General features: G+C 43.3%; 1 protein-coding gene across 2 annotated transcripts in view; it reads right to left on the bottom strand.

The window, feature by feature from the left end:
- Nucleotides 1-15,293, bottom strand: part of Znf292 (zinc finger protein 292) — a 93,060-nt gene extending 77,767 nt beyond the window's left edge. For both annotated transcript variants that reach the window (XR_015047438.1, XM_021161175.3), the window contains exon 1: nucleotides 14,914-15,293. Coding sequence is in view for 1 of the 2 variants with exons in the window: in XM_021161175.3 (XP_021016834.1) it covers nucleotides 14,914-15,075 (162 nt within the window). In the remaining variant the exon portion in view is untranslated. The remainder of the gene's footprint in view (nucleotides 1-14,913) is intronic.
- Nucleotides 15,294-16,509: the final 1,216 nt, after the last annotated feature.

Here is a 16,509-nt window from a genome sequence, read left to right as displayed (position 1 = left end):
GTTTTCCATGAACATTAATTATGTTTTTAAATGATGGCCTATTATTCCCTCAATACCTAAATTATCACTAATTAAGAAGCACGTTATCTTATATTCTGATTTAATGTGTTCTTCATATTGAGATAGCCTCTAATAATCAGACTAGTTTCTTAAGGAACATGCTTACACAGTTTCAAACACTTTGCTCTTATATTTCTAAAAATTACAAATTAAAGCTTTTGTCCTTGGAGTCAAGAACTCTACCACTGAGTTGCATGTGACACAACCCCAGAACACACTTATTAGGCAGTTTTTATTGTAGTTGGGATTTTATTTTTATTTTTTAGACAGTGTTTCACACTGTAGTTTACACTGAGTTACGAGACTATTCATTATACCTGCCCAGGTAAAACACAAAGCCAGAGAGTTACGTGATTTGCTATGAAACTACTATCTAGACAATATATTTTTGAGTGAAATAAACACAGATAAAACAGGACAGGGCTGGGGATGCAGCACAGTGGTAAAGGCTTGCCTAGATGACAGGAGGCCCTCCCTTTGCAACTCTCAGTATGCAAAAAGGGAAGCTATTTTGTTGTTTAGTGATACACAGCATCCTGACATGTGACAGTCATAATGAAGTGGTATTTAAATTTTGTTGTATTAATAGATATTGTACTATAGTCTCTTGCATCTTACAACTCCTATAATATCTAAACCTAGATTCTTGGCTATAAATGATGTATTTTTCTCTTTAAAAAAAATGGTTTACTTTCATTTTTATGTGTGTGAACGTATGTATGTCATATGTGTAGATGGCCATGAAGGCAAGAGGAGACACTGGATGCCAGGAAGTGAACTGAGTCTCTGGAAGAGCAGCAAGCATTCAATGGCTCTTCCTCTCCTGCCCCATCTGCTTGTAAACCTGGCTAGATCTCCTTCATCCCTCTACTCTGGAGTGCTGGGATCACAGGCACAAACCACAATGCCTGGCTTAAATGCTTCCTTCTCCTTTAATCCCAGTACTTGGAGGCAGGGGTCGGAGGTGTGTGTCAGAGTTAATCTAAAGACTGAGTTCCAGAACAGCCAAGTTCAGAATTTAAACCAGTGGTGAGAGGCATAGGCAGGAGATATCTGTGAGGCTGAGGTCAACCTGGTCTACACAGCAAGTTCTAGCCAGACAAGAGCTACAGAGTGAGACTATTTCAAAAGAAGAAAGGAAAAAGAAAAGTTCAGAATTTCAATTATGTCAGATGGGGAGAGGGGATATCTTACTATGTAGCCCAGGCTGGCCTCAAAGTTACAGCAATCGTGCCACTGCTCAGCCTCCTCAGTGGAGGTGAGTGCCACCACTCCAGGCCCCAGATCTTTTTTTTTTTTTTTTTTTAATTTACTATGTAATTTTCATTGGACCCCTGCTAGGTCTCCAGGCTGCAGAGCTGCTTCACACTTAGCACAGTCAAGTGGCTGAGACCCAGTGGCAGACAGCTGTAAACAGCTGTTAAGGAACTGCTTGCAACTGGGCTAAAAAAGTAGGAAGGAAGTCTGTTAACTCTGATGCTCAGTATAAACTACATTTAAATTCAAATGCTTTTACCCAAACCAGTTTCTAGCTGGCTATGCTGCTGTGACTTAGTTATCTAACTGTAAAAACTCCTCCCATTCACTGTAGTCCTTTTCTGGGAAGAGAACAAATATCCAAGGACAGGACTCCTCCAGCTACTTCAGGAATTCAGAGTCCAAGCTTTTAAGAATAAATGGCACACGCCTTTAATCCCAGCACTTGGGAGGCAGAGGCAGGCGGATTTCTGAGTTTGAGGCCAGCCTGGTCTACAAAGTGAGTTCTAGGACAGCCAGGGCTATACAGAGAAACCCTGTCTCAAAAAAATAAAAAAAATAAAAAAAAAAAGAAAATAAATAAATAAATAAATAAAAGACTAAATGGCACTATCACAAACCAAGTCATTATTAGAAGGATGAGAGTGTGTGTGTGAATGACACAGTTTAAAAACTCCAATGTAACCTTTAAAACAGAGCCTAGTAGGCTGGGGGTTGTAGCTCAGGGGTAAATCACGTGCCTAGCTAACATCAACTCCTAGGGTTCAATCCCCAGCACAGTCAAAACAAGTAAAATGTTTAAAAACAGACAAAGTCTTGAAAAAGTCACAATCAACCAGTCAACCAGCCCAGTGTACATTGTTAACAAACATTATACCCAAGCAAGCCATTCTCCAACTATTAAATCGGCTTCTTTTTTAATGAATAATTATCTTAAAGTGCCTTTAAGAACCCTGCTGGAATGTTTCTATTTAGATTCCTAAACAAATAACTTCCCGTTATACTGTATTCATCTTAGAAATAAAAAATACAAATCACATTCAAAATTACCTTTCTGTCTTCTAGAGACTGTAAGGTACTTGAGCCAGGAATCATGGCCACTCATAATAGTAAGACGTCAATGAAAGTCCAGTCAGTACTACCTCAGCAGAGTAAAACCATTCTAAACGTTCCATGGAGCCAGCCAGACTTTACCTTAGTAACTAGAGGAACTATTCTGAAACAATGTACGAGGCTGTCCCTGAGGAGTCTTGTGATGCTCTGTAAGCAGATGTTAAGAACCTCTGTGATACAATTAAATGATACAGTTACATAAAAATAACAGGACAATTAAAGATCTACAACAGGTTCTCTTGCACCAGGTTCTACTACTTGGCACTCCTCCAAAAAGGGAAGCTTGAAGCTATTTTTTCTCTTCACTTGCATAGCAGGGAAGAAGGATGGGATTAAGAAGGATGGGCCTACTCACTAGAGGGCACAGGGAAAGCATCCTAATTAACAAAATCAGAAATGAAAAAGGAGACATAACAACAGATCCTGAAGACATCCAAAACACCATCAGATCCTTCTACCAAAGGCTATACTCAACAAAACTGGAGAACCTGGATGAAATGGAGAAGTTCCTAGACAGATACCAGGTACCAAAGTTGAATCAAGATCAGGTTAATGATCTAAACAGCCCTATATCCCCCAAAGAAATAGAAGCAGTCATTAATAGTCTCCCAACTAAAAAAAGCCCAGGACCAGATAGGTTTAGTGCAGAGTTCTATCAGACCTTCAAAGAAGATCTAATCCCAGTTCTTCACAAACTATTCCACAAAATAGAAACAGAAGGTACTCTACCCAACTCATTCTATGAAGCCACAATTACTCTGATACCTAAACCACAAAAAGACCCAACAAAGATAGAAAACTTCAGACCAATATCCCTTATGAATATTGATGCAAAAATCCTCAATAAAGTTCTTGCTAACCGAATCCAAGAACACATCAAAACAATCATCCAGCCGGGCGTGGTGGCGCACGCCTTTAATCCCAGCACTCGGGAGGCAGAGGCAGGCGGATTTCTGAGTTCGAGGCCAGCCTGGTCTACAAAGTGAGTTCCAGGACAGCCAGAGCTATACAGAGAAACCCTGTCTTGAAAAACCAAAAAAAAAAAAAAAAACAATCATCCATCCTGACCAAGTAGGTTTCATCCCAGGGATGCAGGGATGGTTCAATATACGGAAATCCATCAACGTAATCCACTATATAAACAAACTCAAAGACAAAAACCACATGGTCATCTCCTTAGATGCGGAAAAAGCATTTGACAAGATCCAACACCCATTCATGATAAAAGTCTTGGAAAGATCAGGAATTCAAGGCCCATACCTAAACATGATAAAAGCAATCTACAGCAAACCAGTAGCCAACATCAAAGTAAATGGTGAGAAGCTTGAAGCAATCCCTCTAAAATCAGGGACTAGACAAGGCTGTCCACTTTCTCCATACCTATTCAACATTGTACTTGAAGTCCTAGCCAGAGCAATTCGACAACAAAAGGAGATCAAAGGGATACAAATTGGAAAAGATGAAGTCAAAATATCACTTTTTGCAGATGATATGATAGTATATCTAAGTGACCCTAAAAATTCCACCAGAGAACTCCTAAGCCTGATAAACAGCTTCGGTGAAGTATCTGGATATAAAATTAACTCAAACAAATCAATGGTCTTTCTCTACACAAAGAATAAACAGGCTGAGAAAGAAATTAGGGAAACAACACCCTTCTCAATAGTCACAAATAATATAAAATATCTTGGCGTGACTCTAACTAAGGAAGTGAAAGATCTGTATAATAAAAACTTCAAGTCTCTGAAGAAAGAAATTATAGAAGATCTCAGAAGATGGAAAGATCTCCCATGCTCATGGATTGGCAGGATCAACATTGTAAAAATGGCTATCTTGCCAAAAGCAATCTACAGATTCAATGCAATCCCCATCAAAATTCCAAATCAATTCTTCAACGAATTAGAAAGTGCAATCTGCAAATTCATCTGGAATAACAAAAAACCTAGGATAGCAAAAACTCTTCTCAAGGATAAAAGAACCTCTGGTGGAATCACCATACCGGACCTAAAGCTTTACTACAGAGCAATTGTGATAAAAACTGCATGGTACTGGTATAGTGACAGACAAATAGACCAATGGAGTAGAATTGAAGACCCAGAAATGAACCCACACACCTACGGTCTCTTGATCTTCGACAAGGGAGCTAAAAACATCCAGTGGAAGAAAGACAGCATTTTCAACAAATGGTGCTGGCACAACTGGTTGTTAACATGTAGAAGAATGCGAATCGATCCATTCCTATCTCCTTGTACTAAGGTCAAGTCTAAGTGGATCAAGGAACTTCACATAAAACCAGAGACACTGAAACTTATAGAGGAGAAAGTGGGGAAAAGCCTTGAAGATATGGGCACAGGGGAAAAATTCCTGAATAGAACAGTAATGGCTTGTGCTGTAAGATCGAGAATTGACAAGTGGGACCTCATGAAACTGCAAAGCTTCTGCAAGGCTAAAGACACCATCAATAAGACAAAAAAACCACCAACAGATTGGGAAAGGATCTTCACCTATCCTAAATCAGATAAGGGACTAATATCCAATATATATAAAGAACTCAAGAAGGTGGACTCCAGAAAGTCAAATAACCCCATTAAAAAATGGGGCTCAGAACTGAACAAAGAATTCTCACCTGAGGAATACCGAATGGCAGAGAAGCACCTGAAAAAATGTTCAACATCCTTAATCATCAGGGAAATGCAAATCAAAACAACCCTGAGATTCCACCTCACACCAGTCAGAATGGCTAAGATCAAAAATTCAGGTGACAGCAGATGCTGGCGAGGATGTGGAGAAAGAGGAACACTCCTCCATTGTTGGTGGGATTGCAAGCTTGTACAACCACTCTGGAAATCAGTTTGGCGGTTCCTCAGAAAATTGGACATAGTACTACCGGAGGATCCAGCAATACCTCTCCTGGGCATATATCCAGAAGATGTCCCAACCGGTAAAAAGGACACATGCTCCACTATGTTCATAGCAGCCCTATTTATAATAGCCAGAAGCTGGAAAGAACCCAGATGTCCCTCAACAGAGGAATGGATACAGAAATTATGGTACATTTACACAATGGAGTACTACTCAGCTATTAAAAAGAATGAATTTATGAAATTCCTAGCCAAATGGATGGACCTGGAGGGCATCATCTTGAGTGAAGTAACACAATCACAAAAGAACTCACACAATATGTATTCACTGATAAGTGGATATTAGCCCAAAACTTAGGATACCCAAGATATGAGATACAATTTGCTAAACGCATGAAACTCAAGAAGAATGAAGACCAAAGTGTGGACACTGTGCCCCTTCTTAGAATTGGGAACAAAACACCCAGGGAAGGAGTTACAGAGACAAAGTTCGTAGCTGTGATGAAAGGATGGACCATTTAGAGACTGCCGTATCCAGGGATCCATCCCATAAGCAGCTTCTAAACGCTGACACCATTGCATACACTAGCAAGATTTTGCTGAAAGGACCCAAATATAGCTGTCTCTTGTGAGACGATGCCGGGGCCTAGCAAACACAGGAGTGGATGTTCACAGTCAGCTATTGGATGTATCACAGGGCTCCCAATGGAGAAGCTAGAGAAAGTACCCAAGGAGCTAAAGGGATCTGCAACCCTATTGTTGGAACAACATGATGTACTAACCAGAACCCCGGAGCTCTTGTATCTAGCTGCATATGTATCGAAAGATGGTCTAGTCGGCCATCAATGGAAAGAGAGGCCCATTGGACTTGCAAACTTTATATGCCCCAATATAGGGGAATACCAGGGCCAAAAGAATGGGAATGGGTGGGTAGGGAAGTGGGGGGCGCTATGGGGGACTTTTGGGATAACATTGGAAATGTAATTGAGGAAAATATGTAATAAAAATATTAAAAATTAAAAAAAAAAGAAGGATGGGCCTTCAGTGTCAATTAGAAATTGCTTATCCTTATAAGTAAGTACTTATCCTTATAAGCAATTTCTAGTTTGGCATGTTCACTGTATTCTCCAGCCCAACTCTTGCTGAGGTAAAAATTCAAAATTTAAACAAATTCATTTTTAGCTTACACATCTACAGCTAACTAATGTTCCACAAGGTGCCAAGAAAATACGTTACGGATGAATACTGCCTTCAGTAAGGGAACTGGGAAAGTCAACATCCATAAAAAGAAAAACCAAGCTGAAATGCTTTCTCTCTCTCGCTATATATAAAACAACTCAAAACAGACTTCAGCATAAACTATAAGACTACTACAAGAAAAAAGACTGGGTAAGGGCTTTTTAGACATAACCCTAAAAGCAAAACTAGGTAGCTGGTGTTCCATCCAGCTGAAAGCCTCTGCAGACCTTACGTACAGGAAAGAAACAAGATAAAGAGAACCTTCTGAATGGAAGAAAAAGAGGTTTTACAAACTGTACTTCTAGCAAGGGGTTTATATCCACAAGATAAGCAATCCAAAAAAAAAAAAATCTAACTCATTAATTGTCAAAAAACCTAATAGAATGTTCTCAGAAGAATGGATGGAGACATACACATACACACACACACATTTTAAAATTCCTGAGATCCACTAACCAATTAAACCCACAATGAGAAGGCTGGAAACGAGGCTAGCTGATTGGGAATGGTTACTTAGCTTCTGTAAGGTCCTGGGTTCACATGAAAAATAAATAATTAAGAATAACACCATAGAAGCACCTCACCCCAGTCCATGACTATTACCAAAAAGATAAAATTAAAAACAAATATCCCATAATAGCCAAAAATCTCACTGCTGGGTCCTCATCCAAAGGAAATGAAATCAGTATGTGGAGGAGACGCCGTCCAGGTCGATCAGTGGAGACTATTCAGAACAAGCAAGGGAGGAGGCTAGCCAAGTGCTCGTCATGTGAGCAGCGTGCACCATGGAATTCCGTTCAGCAATAAGAGTGAAATACTGTCCCCTACATATACGTGGACTAAACTGGAAGGCATGAAGGTTAGTTAAATGACCCAACACAGAAACACAGAACAAGTACTCTCAGCCATATACAGAACCAAAACTGTGAAACCAGAGACTTCAGAAAGAGCAGACAAACAGAACTTAATAGTACAAAGTTACAATTAAGAATAGGATGCCCTATTACACACTAGAGTAATAAGAACAGTGTAATGTGATGGCGCACGCCTTTAATCCCAGCACTTGGGAGGCAGAGGCAGGAGGATTTCTGAGTTCAAGGCCAACCTGGTCTACAGAGCGAGTTCCAGGACAGCCAGAACTACACAGAGAAACCCTGTCTCAAAAAACCAAAAAAACAAAACAAAAAAAAAATAGTGTAATGTGTTTTTCAAAATGGCTAGCTAGAATCAGGGATATAGAATGACTTCACTATAAAGAAATTATTGATGTATTGAGATGATAGAGATGTCAATTACCCCGATTCGTTATATAAGCACAACAGTAACATACTCTCCAAAAGATATGTACCTTGAGAGAAGACAGGAAAGAAGGAAAACAATGGAGCCACCCTCGATGGTCTATACTTAACTATAACTGCAGCACTTAGGCTGAGGCAGGAAGACCAAGGCAGCCTGTGTCACTCTGAGACTGAGTTTTGTTTTGCTTTGCTTTGTTTAAAAAGGGGAGGAGGGAAGAGAAAAATGGTAATTGGTTTAGTGTTATCGGGGGTTTTTGGTGTTGTTGTTATTCTGAGACAGGTTGCCCAGGCTGGCCTAGAACTCAGCAATCCTTTTCTGTCTCAGATTCCAGAATGTAGGCACCTGGCTTAACCTTCAAACACAGAGCTGTAGGAATGGCTCTACAAGTAAAGATGCTTGTCACACAAACCTGACAATCTGAAACTGACCCTGGACCCCACTGTGGAGGGACAGTCCAATCTGGAAAGCAGTACTCAGACCGCCACTGCATTTATATACACATGCAGAGACATACAATAACGATACTACTACTAAAGGTAGGTAGGGCTGGAGAGATGGGTTCAGTGGTTAAGCACACGTTGCTTGAGGAGGGCCTCAGGTAGGTTCCCAGCACCTTGCTACCTGTAGCTCCAGGTCCTACGGAAAGCAAGGAGGCCCTTATGACCACAGACAAGCACTAAGGAACCAGGAATGTCAAACCCATAGGGTTGTTCCATAAAGGAAACAATTCATAACCCTCTTCTCTGTCCTGAAGGCTTGCAGTGGAAGTGGGTAATAGCCTGGTGACCACGCCTCTTACTGAGAGTTTGTCAATTTATACCACCTATCTGTATGAAAGGTTTCCTAAGTACAAGGAGTTTAGATGCAGTCCTTTTTTTTTTTTTTTTTGGTTTTTTTGTTTTGTTTTGTTTTTGTTTTTTGAGACAGGGTTTCTCTGTATAGTCCTGGCTGTCCTGGAACTCACTCTGTAGACCAGGCTGGCCTCGAACTCAGAAATCTGCCTGCCTCTGCCTCCCAAGTGCTGGGATTAAAGGCATGCGCCACCACTGCCCAGCTTTAGATGCAGTCTTAAACGTCATTGTACACATGGGATTGAATCAAGTATCACCAGGAAACCCTTTGCCAAACTGTGCTGTGCTTAAGTATGTCTAAAATAAACTACTAGAGGCCGGTCCTGAAGTTACACCAACACCCACTATTTAGAACTGCTGAACCAATACACCCTCTTGCTTCCTCTGCTTGCTGGCCATGGTGGCTGAAGAGCCATCCAAGAGGTTCAAAGGATTGACATTCTTTCAGGCTTCTGAGGACAATGTACACACGATGCAGACGTAAATGCAGGCAAATTACCACATACATAAGATAAAAAGAAACCTTTAAAAGTATTTTTAAAGCTGGGCAGTGGTGGCGCACACCTTTAATCCCAGCACTCGGGAGGCAGAGGCAGGTGGATTTCTGAGTTTGAGGCCAGCCTGGTCTACAAAATGAGTTCCAGGACAGCAAGGGCTACACAGAGAAACCCTGTCTGGAAAATACAAACAAACAAAAAACCAGTATTTTAAAATAATATATAAATAAAACTCGGGCTAGCAAGATAGCTCAGTCAGTAAAGGCCTGAGTTTGATTCCTGGGACCCGCAAGGTAGAACAGTGCTGGCTGGTTTGTGTGTCAACTTGACACAAGCTGGAGTTATAAGAAAGGAAATGAAATCTCCTCCATGAAAGCCAGCTGCAAGGCATTTTCTCAATTGGTGATCAAGAAGGGAGGGCCTAGCCCATTATGGGTGGTGCCATCCCTGGGCTTGGGTTCTATAAGAAAGCAAACTGAGCAAGCCAGGGGAAGCAAGCCAGTAAGTAACATCCCTCCATGGCCTCTGCATCAGCTCCTGCTTCCTCACCTGTGCTTGAGTTCCAGTCCTGACTTCCTTTGGTGATGAACAGCAATGTGGAAAGTGTAAGCTGAATGAATAAACCCTTTCCTCCCCAACTTGCTTCTTGGTCATGACGGACAAATTAGTACCAGCATAGTGGGGTATTCCTTTGACAGAGGATTGTGGAAGGACTTTGGAACTTTGGGCTAGAAGAGCCATCGAGATGTTAAGAGCTCTGTGGGATGTTCTGTAGGAGCTTGGAAGATAATGTTGAGAACAGTGCTGAAGGTGGAGGTCTGGTTTATGAAATTCCAGAGTGATGCTTACAGACTCTTATCAGGGATGTTGCTGTTTGGATTGTGAAGATTCTGTGGTTTTGGTTAGCTGAGAATGAAGAATCAGCTGTGATTAACAAAATACCAAAACTACTAAAAGGAAACCTTTGTGTTACTCAGACAATTGATGTTGGTTAGCTGGAGCTAAGAAATTAGCGGTGATTAAGAAGAGACCAGCACCACTGAGGTGACATCTTCTGGCAAGTGTCTCCTGAGAGCACAGAGGCTCTCTTGTGTTCCAGAGATAGCCAAGGTTGTATCCTGCTGCAGTGGGACTTGGTAATGTGTAAGAGTTACCCAGGTGGTACTGGTTTTGAAGGCATGAAGGGGTCATGAAGAGCAGCTGAGGCTCGGCACCGTGAGAGGTCATGGAAGGCCATTGGGGAAGGTGCAGCCTCAGTTGCAATTGATGGCCCAAGACTGAAAAGGCCATACAAAAAGAGTTGAGGTTTGGCACCATGAAGAGAGCCTATAAGTGGCTGTTAGTGAAGCCTAGTTGCAGCAGAAGACCCCAATGTATTGGAGATGCCAGTACCACGGATGATCACCAAGAAGAGCAACATTTGTGGAGTGGATCAACCCGAGCTTAGAGTGCTACAGACGGCAGAGGTAGAGAAGTGACCACAGCCCTCAGAAGATCCTGAGTGGATCCCAGACATTGGAGTTAGAATTTGATTTTGCTTTTGATTGTGACTGTGCCCTGATATTTTTCCCTCCTGAAGGAAGAAAGTATTTTAGTGGAGCCCACGGTTAAGAGACTTTGAATTGTAAAATGACTTTGAATTTTAAAAGAGACTTGATATTTTAAAGGGATGGAAATTTTAATATGTAAAAATTTGTACAAAACACCCATGGAAGGAGTTACAGAGACAAAGTTTGGAGCTGTGATGAAAGGATGGACCATCTAGAGACTGCCATATCCAGGGATCCATCCCATAATCAGCTTCTAAACGCTGACACCATTGCATACACTAGCAAGATTTTGCTGAAAGGACCCAGATATAGCTCTCTCCTGTGAAACTATGCCGGAGCCTAGCAAACACAGAAGTGGATGCTCACAGTCAGCTATTGGATGGATCACAGGGCCCCCAATGGAGGAGCTAGAGAAAGTACCCAAGGAGCTAAAGGGATCTGCAACCTTATAGTTGGAACAACATGATGAACTAACCAGTACCCCGGAGCTCTTGTCTCTAGCTGCATATGTATCGAAAGATGGCCTAGTCGGCCATCACTGGAAAGAGAGGCCCATTGGACTTGCAAACTTTATATGCCCCAATACAGGGGAATGCCAGGGCCAAAAGAATGGGAATGGGTGGGTAGGGAATTGGGGGGGGGGAGTATGGGGGACTTTTGGGATAGCATTGGAAATGTAATTGAGGAAAATATGTAATAAAAAAAAAAACAAAAAGAGGAGTTATAAAATTATTATTAAAAATCAAATTAGAAAAAAAAATTGTAAAGACTGTGGGACTTTTAAAGTTATTAGATCTTGGGGATGAATAAGAAAGTAAGAGTTGAGGCTTAATAGTGATGTGTTTGTGCCAAGTTGAGAGGTCAATTGTACTGGCTGGTTTTGTGTGTCAACTCAACACAAGCTGGTGTTATCACAGAGAAAGGAGCCTCCCTTAAGGAAATGCCTCCATGAGATCCAGCTGTAAGGCATTTTCTCAATTAGTGATCAAGCAGGGAGGGCCTAGCCCACTGTGGGTGGTATCATCCCAGGGCTGGTAGTCTTTTTTTTTTTTTTTTTTTTCCTTTCTTTCTTTCTTGGTTTTTCCAGACAGGGTTTCTCTGGGTAGCCCTGGTTGTCCTGGAACTCACTCTGTAGACCAGGCTGGCCTCAAACTCAGAAATCCACCTGCCTCTGCCTCCCGAGTGCTGGGATTAAAGGCGTGCGCCACTACTGCCCAGCCTGGGCTGGTAGTCTTGGGTTCTGTAAGAAAGCAGGCTGAGCAGGACAGGGGAAGCAAGCCAGTAAGTAGCATTCCTCCATGGCCTCTGCTTCCTCACATGCTTGAGTTCCAGTCCTGACTTCCTTGGTGATGAACAGCAATATGGAAGTGTAAGCTGAATAAACCCTTTCCTCCCCAACTTGCTTCTTGGTCATGATGTTTGTGCAGGAATAGAAACCCTGACTAAGATAAGAACTAACTCCTGCAAGCTTCCCTCTCACCTCTGCATGCTATGGCACATGCACAGAGATACACACAGACACAAATAAATGTAAATATGACAGAGCAATCTTTAAATAAGCACAAAGTTGTGGACTTTAAAACTGAGCCTCAATGCTGACAGAATATTAGCTCAAGTCCAGTGACTGCCAAACGTTTATTTATCCTGGCTTTCTTGAAGCATGTGGACAGCCCAGGTCTACTGGAGAAAGACATAGAAAGGTCGAACTGTAATTCCAAGGTTAGAAAACAGGATTTAATTTCTAGCTCCTCCTACATCTAACATTACATCCCATGTTAACTAAGACAAAATTCTAAGGATATTTGAGTTGGAGCCCAACCCCGACTCTCTGTTCTGTCTTATGCTATAATCTGGAACTCACTATGTAGCCCAGGATGGCCCTAAACTCTGACCTGCCTGCCTCGGCCTCTCAAATACAGGATTAGAGCTCTGGAGATCACTCTTATAATTTATAATACTGGGGTAGGAAGCATAAATCAGTCTTTAGAGGACAAGCCTCGAACCCAAGAGACACTGGGTTTGCCCCTCAGCATGGAATGACACCCAACACCAACACCATGGGACACACCTGGGATGCAGGAACTGGTGAGATGGAAACAGGAAAAGCTAAGATTTAAGGTCAGCATCCACTGAATGTAAGGCCAATACATCCTCACTATAAATTACTATTTCTAATTTTTGAAAACCACCAATGATTACTTCATTACGATTTGATTTTATCAGCAAGGTAATAAAAACGACTTATATACCTTAAGATTTATCACTTAATAAAACCAATATCGGAAGTTATTTTTTATTTTTTTTTAACTGTTTTATTCATTAGAAGTAACTTTAAAACGCCAGGCAGTGGCACATGACTATAATTCCAGCACATGGTGGGGCAGAGGGTGAGAGGGGAACAGGTAAATCTCTGAGTTCAAGTCCAGCCTGGTCTACAGAACAGCCAGGGCCACCCACACACAGACAATTCCTGTCTTTAAGAAAAACAAGAAGAATGTAAAACCTGGTGATGTACCTAGCATGCTGTACCTAGTACCATTTTAACCACAAACACACACACCATGATACTTGTGCATCGATCTCAAAAACGAAATAGAAAGCTATACTCTGTATTGCATGAGCCTTCATTTTAACAGTATTATCAATCCGTAAATCATCAGTGGATTCTACTAAGGAATTAATATCCCAACCTAAAGTAGACTTTAGTCTGCTCCCAACTGGTCATGGTGGCACAAATCTGTAATCCTAGCATTTGGGATGGTGAAGTAAGAGGACTACCCAAAATTAATGCCAGCAAGGAGAGCATGGTAAGACTGTCTCAAAACATCTCCTCCAGAAGTGGACTCCATTTACAAATGAAAATCTTGGCTGGGCGTGGTGGCGCACTCCTTCAATCCCTGCACTCGGGAGGCAGAGGCAGGCGGATTTCTGAGTTCGAGGCCAGCTTGGTCTACAAAGTGAGCTCCAGGACAGCCAGGGACAGAGAAACCCTGCCTCCAAAAAACAAGCAAGCAAACAAACAAACAAACAAACAAGCAAACAAACAAATGAAAGCCTTATTTGTAAATCCTACTAAAATAATTTCTCAGGGCAATTTCAGGGCATAAAAAAATAGCAAATTTCAAAGTTTCTTTAATACTAAGGTTTAAAACAATGACTCTGTAATGTGGCCTCCAGATCTGACGAACTTTCTGACTGCATATATTTGTAGACAAGTCATCCTTGGTCCTATTTTTTTTTTTTTTTAAATAACGAACCATCAATGCATGAGCATAAAATGCATACGGCAATCGGGCTGCTTCTGTATGTGATCAGATACCCTAGAAAGATTTCAGCATCTGGAGGCTGGCAAGTGGAGGCTGGCAAGTGAAAGTATCCCTGTGAAATCCTACAATGCTCCACCATTGTTCAAATCTCAGTGTTTCCAAAACAAAATCTTAAGCATGACACATCCATTAGGTTTCATGCTTTATGTAAAAAACGGCCTCCTCAACTAGGCAGTTTAATCAATGTTCTCCCTCCCTCCATAGTCAGCACACGTTAAGACCAGGTGGAGATCCAAACTCTGATATCTGTCATAAGATAACATTTAGATTGTCACTAACATTCTAAATCTTAGTTAGAACACGTTGCTGAAAAGCAATGTCCTTGGGCAAGAAAAGAATGGGAAGGTCTGAAACTGACCCAAGCACAAATCCCTTGTCAACCAAAGACACTTAACAGGAAAGAACCCAAGAAATGTGGGGGTGGGGTGCACGGGGGGGGGCCGGAAATCGTACTCTTCCGGAACGTAAAGGCGAAACAGGCACTGGTAAAGCCGCCCCCAAGGGACGACTGACTATGGAACGGTGACAGCTCCTTTGCAACGCGGAGAGCAGCCAGCAGGAACGGCCGCAGCGCAGACGCCGCCGCCACTCCCAGCTTGCAGGTCCGGCGGGATTGGCTCGAGAACATCAACAAAGACCCTCCGGTCGCAGCCTAACCCAACAACAAAGGCCGAGCGACTGCGCGCGACGGCCGGCGGCGACAGGGGGACTGGCGCGCGGCGGGCAGCCCGGCGCCCGCGGCGCAGCCCGGGAGCGTGCACGGAGCCCCGAGGCCGTCCGGCCCAGCCTGGCTGCGGAACACAAAGGCGCGGACCGCCCGCGCTCCGGCCGCCGAGGCCCGCGGAGGGGGAGGGGCTCACCTGGCACAGCTGGCGGCAGTAGGCGGCGGCGGCCTCCACCGCGGGCTCCCGGCTCTCGCACAGCCGCCGCTCCAGCTCTTGCAGCCGCTCGCCCAGGCGCCGCAGCTCCGCCGCGCAGCCGCCACCGCTCAGGCGCTCCTGCTCGGCCTCATCGTCCGCCATCTTCGCAGCCCGCTCCGTCGCGTACGCACCTGGGTCACGTGATAACACAATGCCACGTTCGGCGGGGTCACGTGCCCGGTGCGCTGGCACGCCTGGGCGCACGTACAAAGGCCGGGTGTGGGGCTGGCGACCGCCGGGGCAGTGCTGCAGCGAGCTGAAGCTGAGGCCTCTGCTGCTGCTGCGGCGGCGGCGGCGGCGGCGAGGGCCAGGGCGAGGGCAAGGTCTGCGGAACAGCCGGAGGCCGGGGCAGGGTGGAGAGCTGGTGCTTGCCCTGGTTCTGGGCCAACCCGAGAACGCCTCCTGGAAACAAGCGCACTAGGTGTTGGGGACACACACACACACAAAACAGTTGGGTCAGAACAAAATGAGAGGTTCAATTCTCATTCTGGGAAATCTAGCAGCGAACACAAGAAAAGAATAGTGTGGAGAGAATTCAAACAGACCGAAATGATTAATGTTGTAACCGGGGGTTTTTAAGGCACAAAAGCTTTTCTAAAATCTGGTTACCGTTGGGCGTTACAAGAATCCACATCGAATCTTAGTTTGGGAAAGTAGGTCGAAGGAAAGAACACAATTAAGGATGCTAAAGTAAAAAAAGGAACACGGATGTCAATAAATAAATGCCAGTAGCAACCCTCCTCTTGGTGCTGCAAAACAGGTAGCCTTCTAAACCGTATTTTACTTGCAAGACGAAAACAATATTTGGCATTAGAATTGGAGAAGAGAGCTGTGTGTTGTGTGCACGGTTGTAATCTCAGCACTCGGAGACGAGAGGTTCAAAAGTTCATCCCTGGCTACATAATATTTCCTCCTGCAGCCTATGCCAGATGGGTCCTTAAAAATTTAAAGGGGAAGGGGGTAGAATAAGAGGTAGTCGGAAAATCAATGTGCTTAACCATAAATTTCATAATCAAACTAATAACAAACCCAGTGTTTGAGGGCTGGGGTGTGACTCAGTTGACAGAGTGCTTGCCTAGCTCTGTTCGCTGCATAAACCAGGCAAAAGGCCCACAACTGCCTGTTTAATCTCAGCCCTCCCCTGGTGGACGCCAGAGTAGCAGAAGTTCAGAGACTACACTTATATAGCCAGTTTCAGGCCAGGAAGAACAAATAGACAAACAAAACAAAACACCCCACAACCTAATGTTTATATAAGAGGCAAGATGTCTGCCTTACAACTGAATCCTTTTAAAACAAACAACAGCGTTGACACACCTGGTCATTTTACTGTTGTGTTCTGACTGCACTGTATTTTTCTAAGTATAGTTATCTAAAATGAACATCCAGCCTGGAGGTTGGCTCAAGCAGGACTGCAGCACGAAGGAAGCTGGAGCTGAGGGTCTCCTGGTCCAGTTCGCCCGGGCTACATTGTAATGCTGGGTCTCAAAAACATAATTTCTATTGTATCCAGTGGCCTTTTCAGGAAATGTATAG

Source organism: Mus caroli, unplaced genomic scaffold (assembly GCF_978045245.1).
Source record: "Mus caroli unplaced genomic scaffold, Mus_caroli_1 scaffold_6, whole genome shotgun sequence".
NCBI lineage: Eukaryota > Metazoa > Chordata > Mammalia > Rodentia > Muridae > Mus > Mus caroli.
Note: the sequence above shows the minus strand (reverse complement) of the source record. Positions and strands in the feature narration are given on the sequence as shown.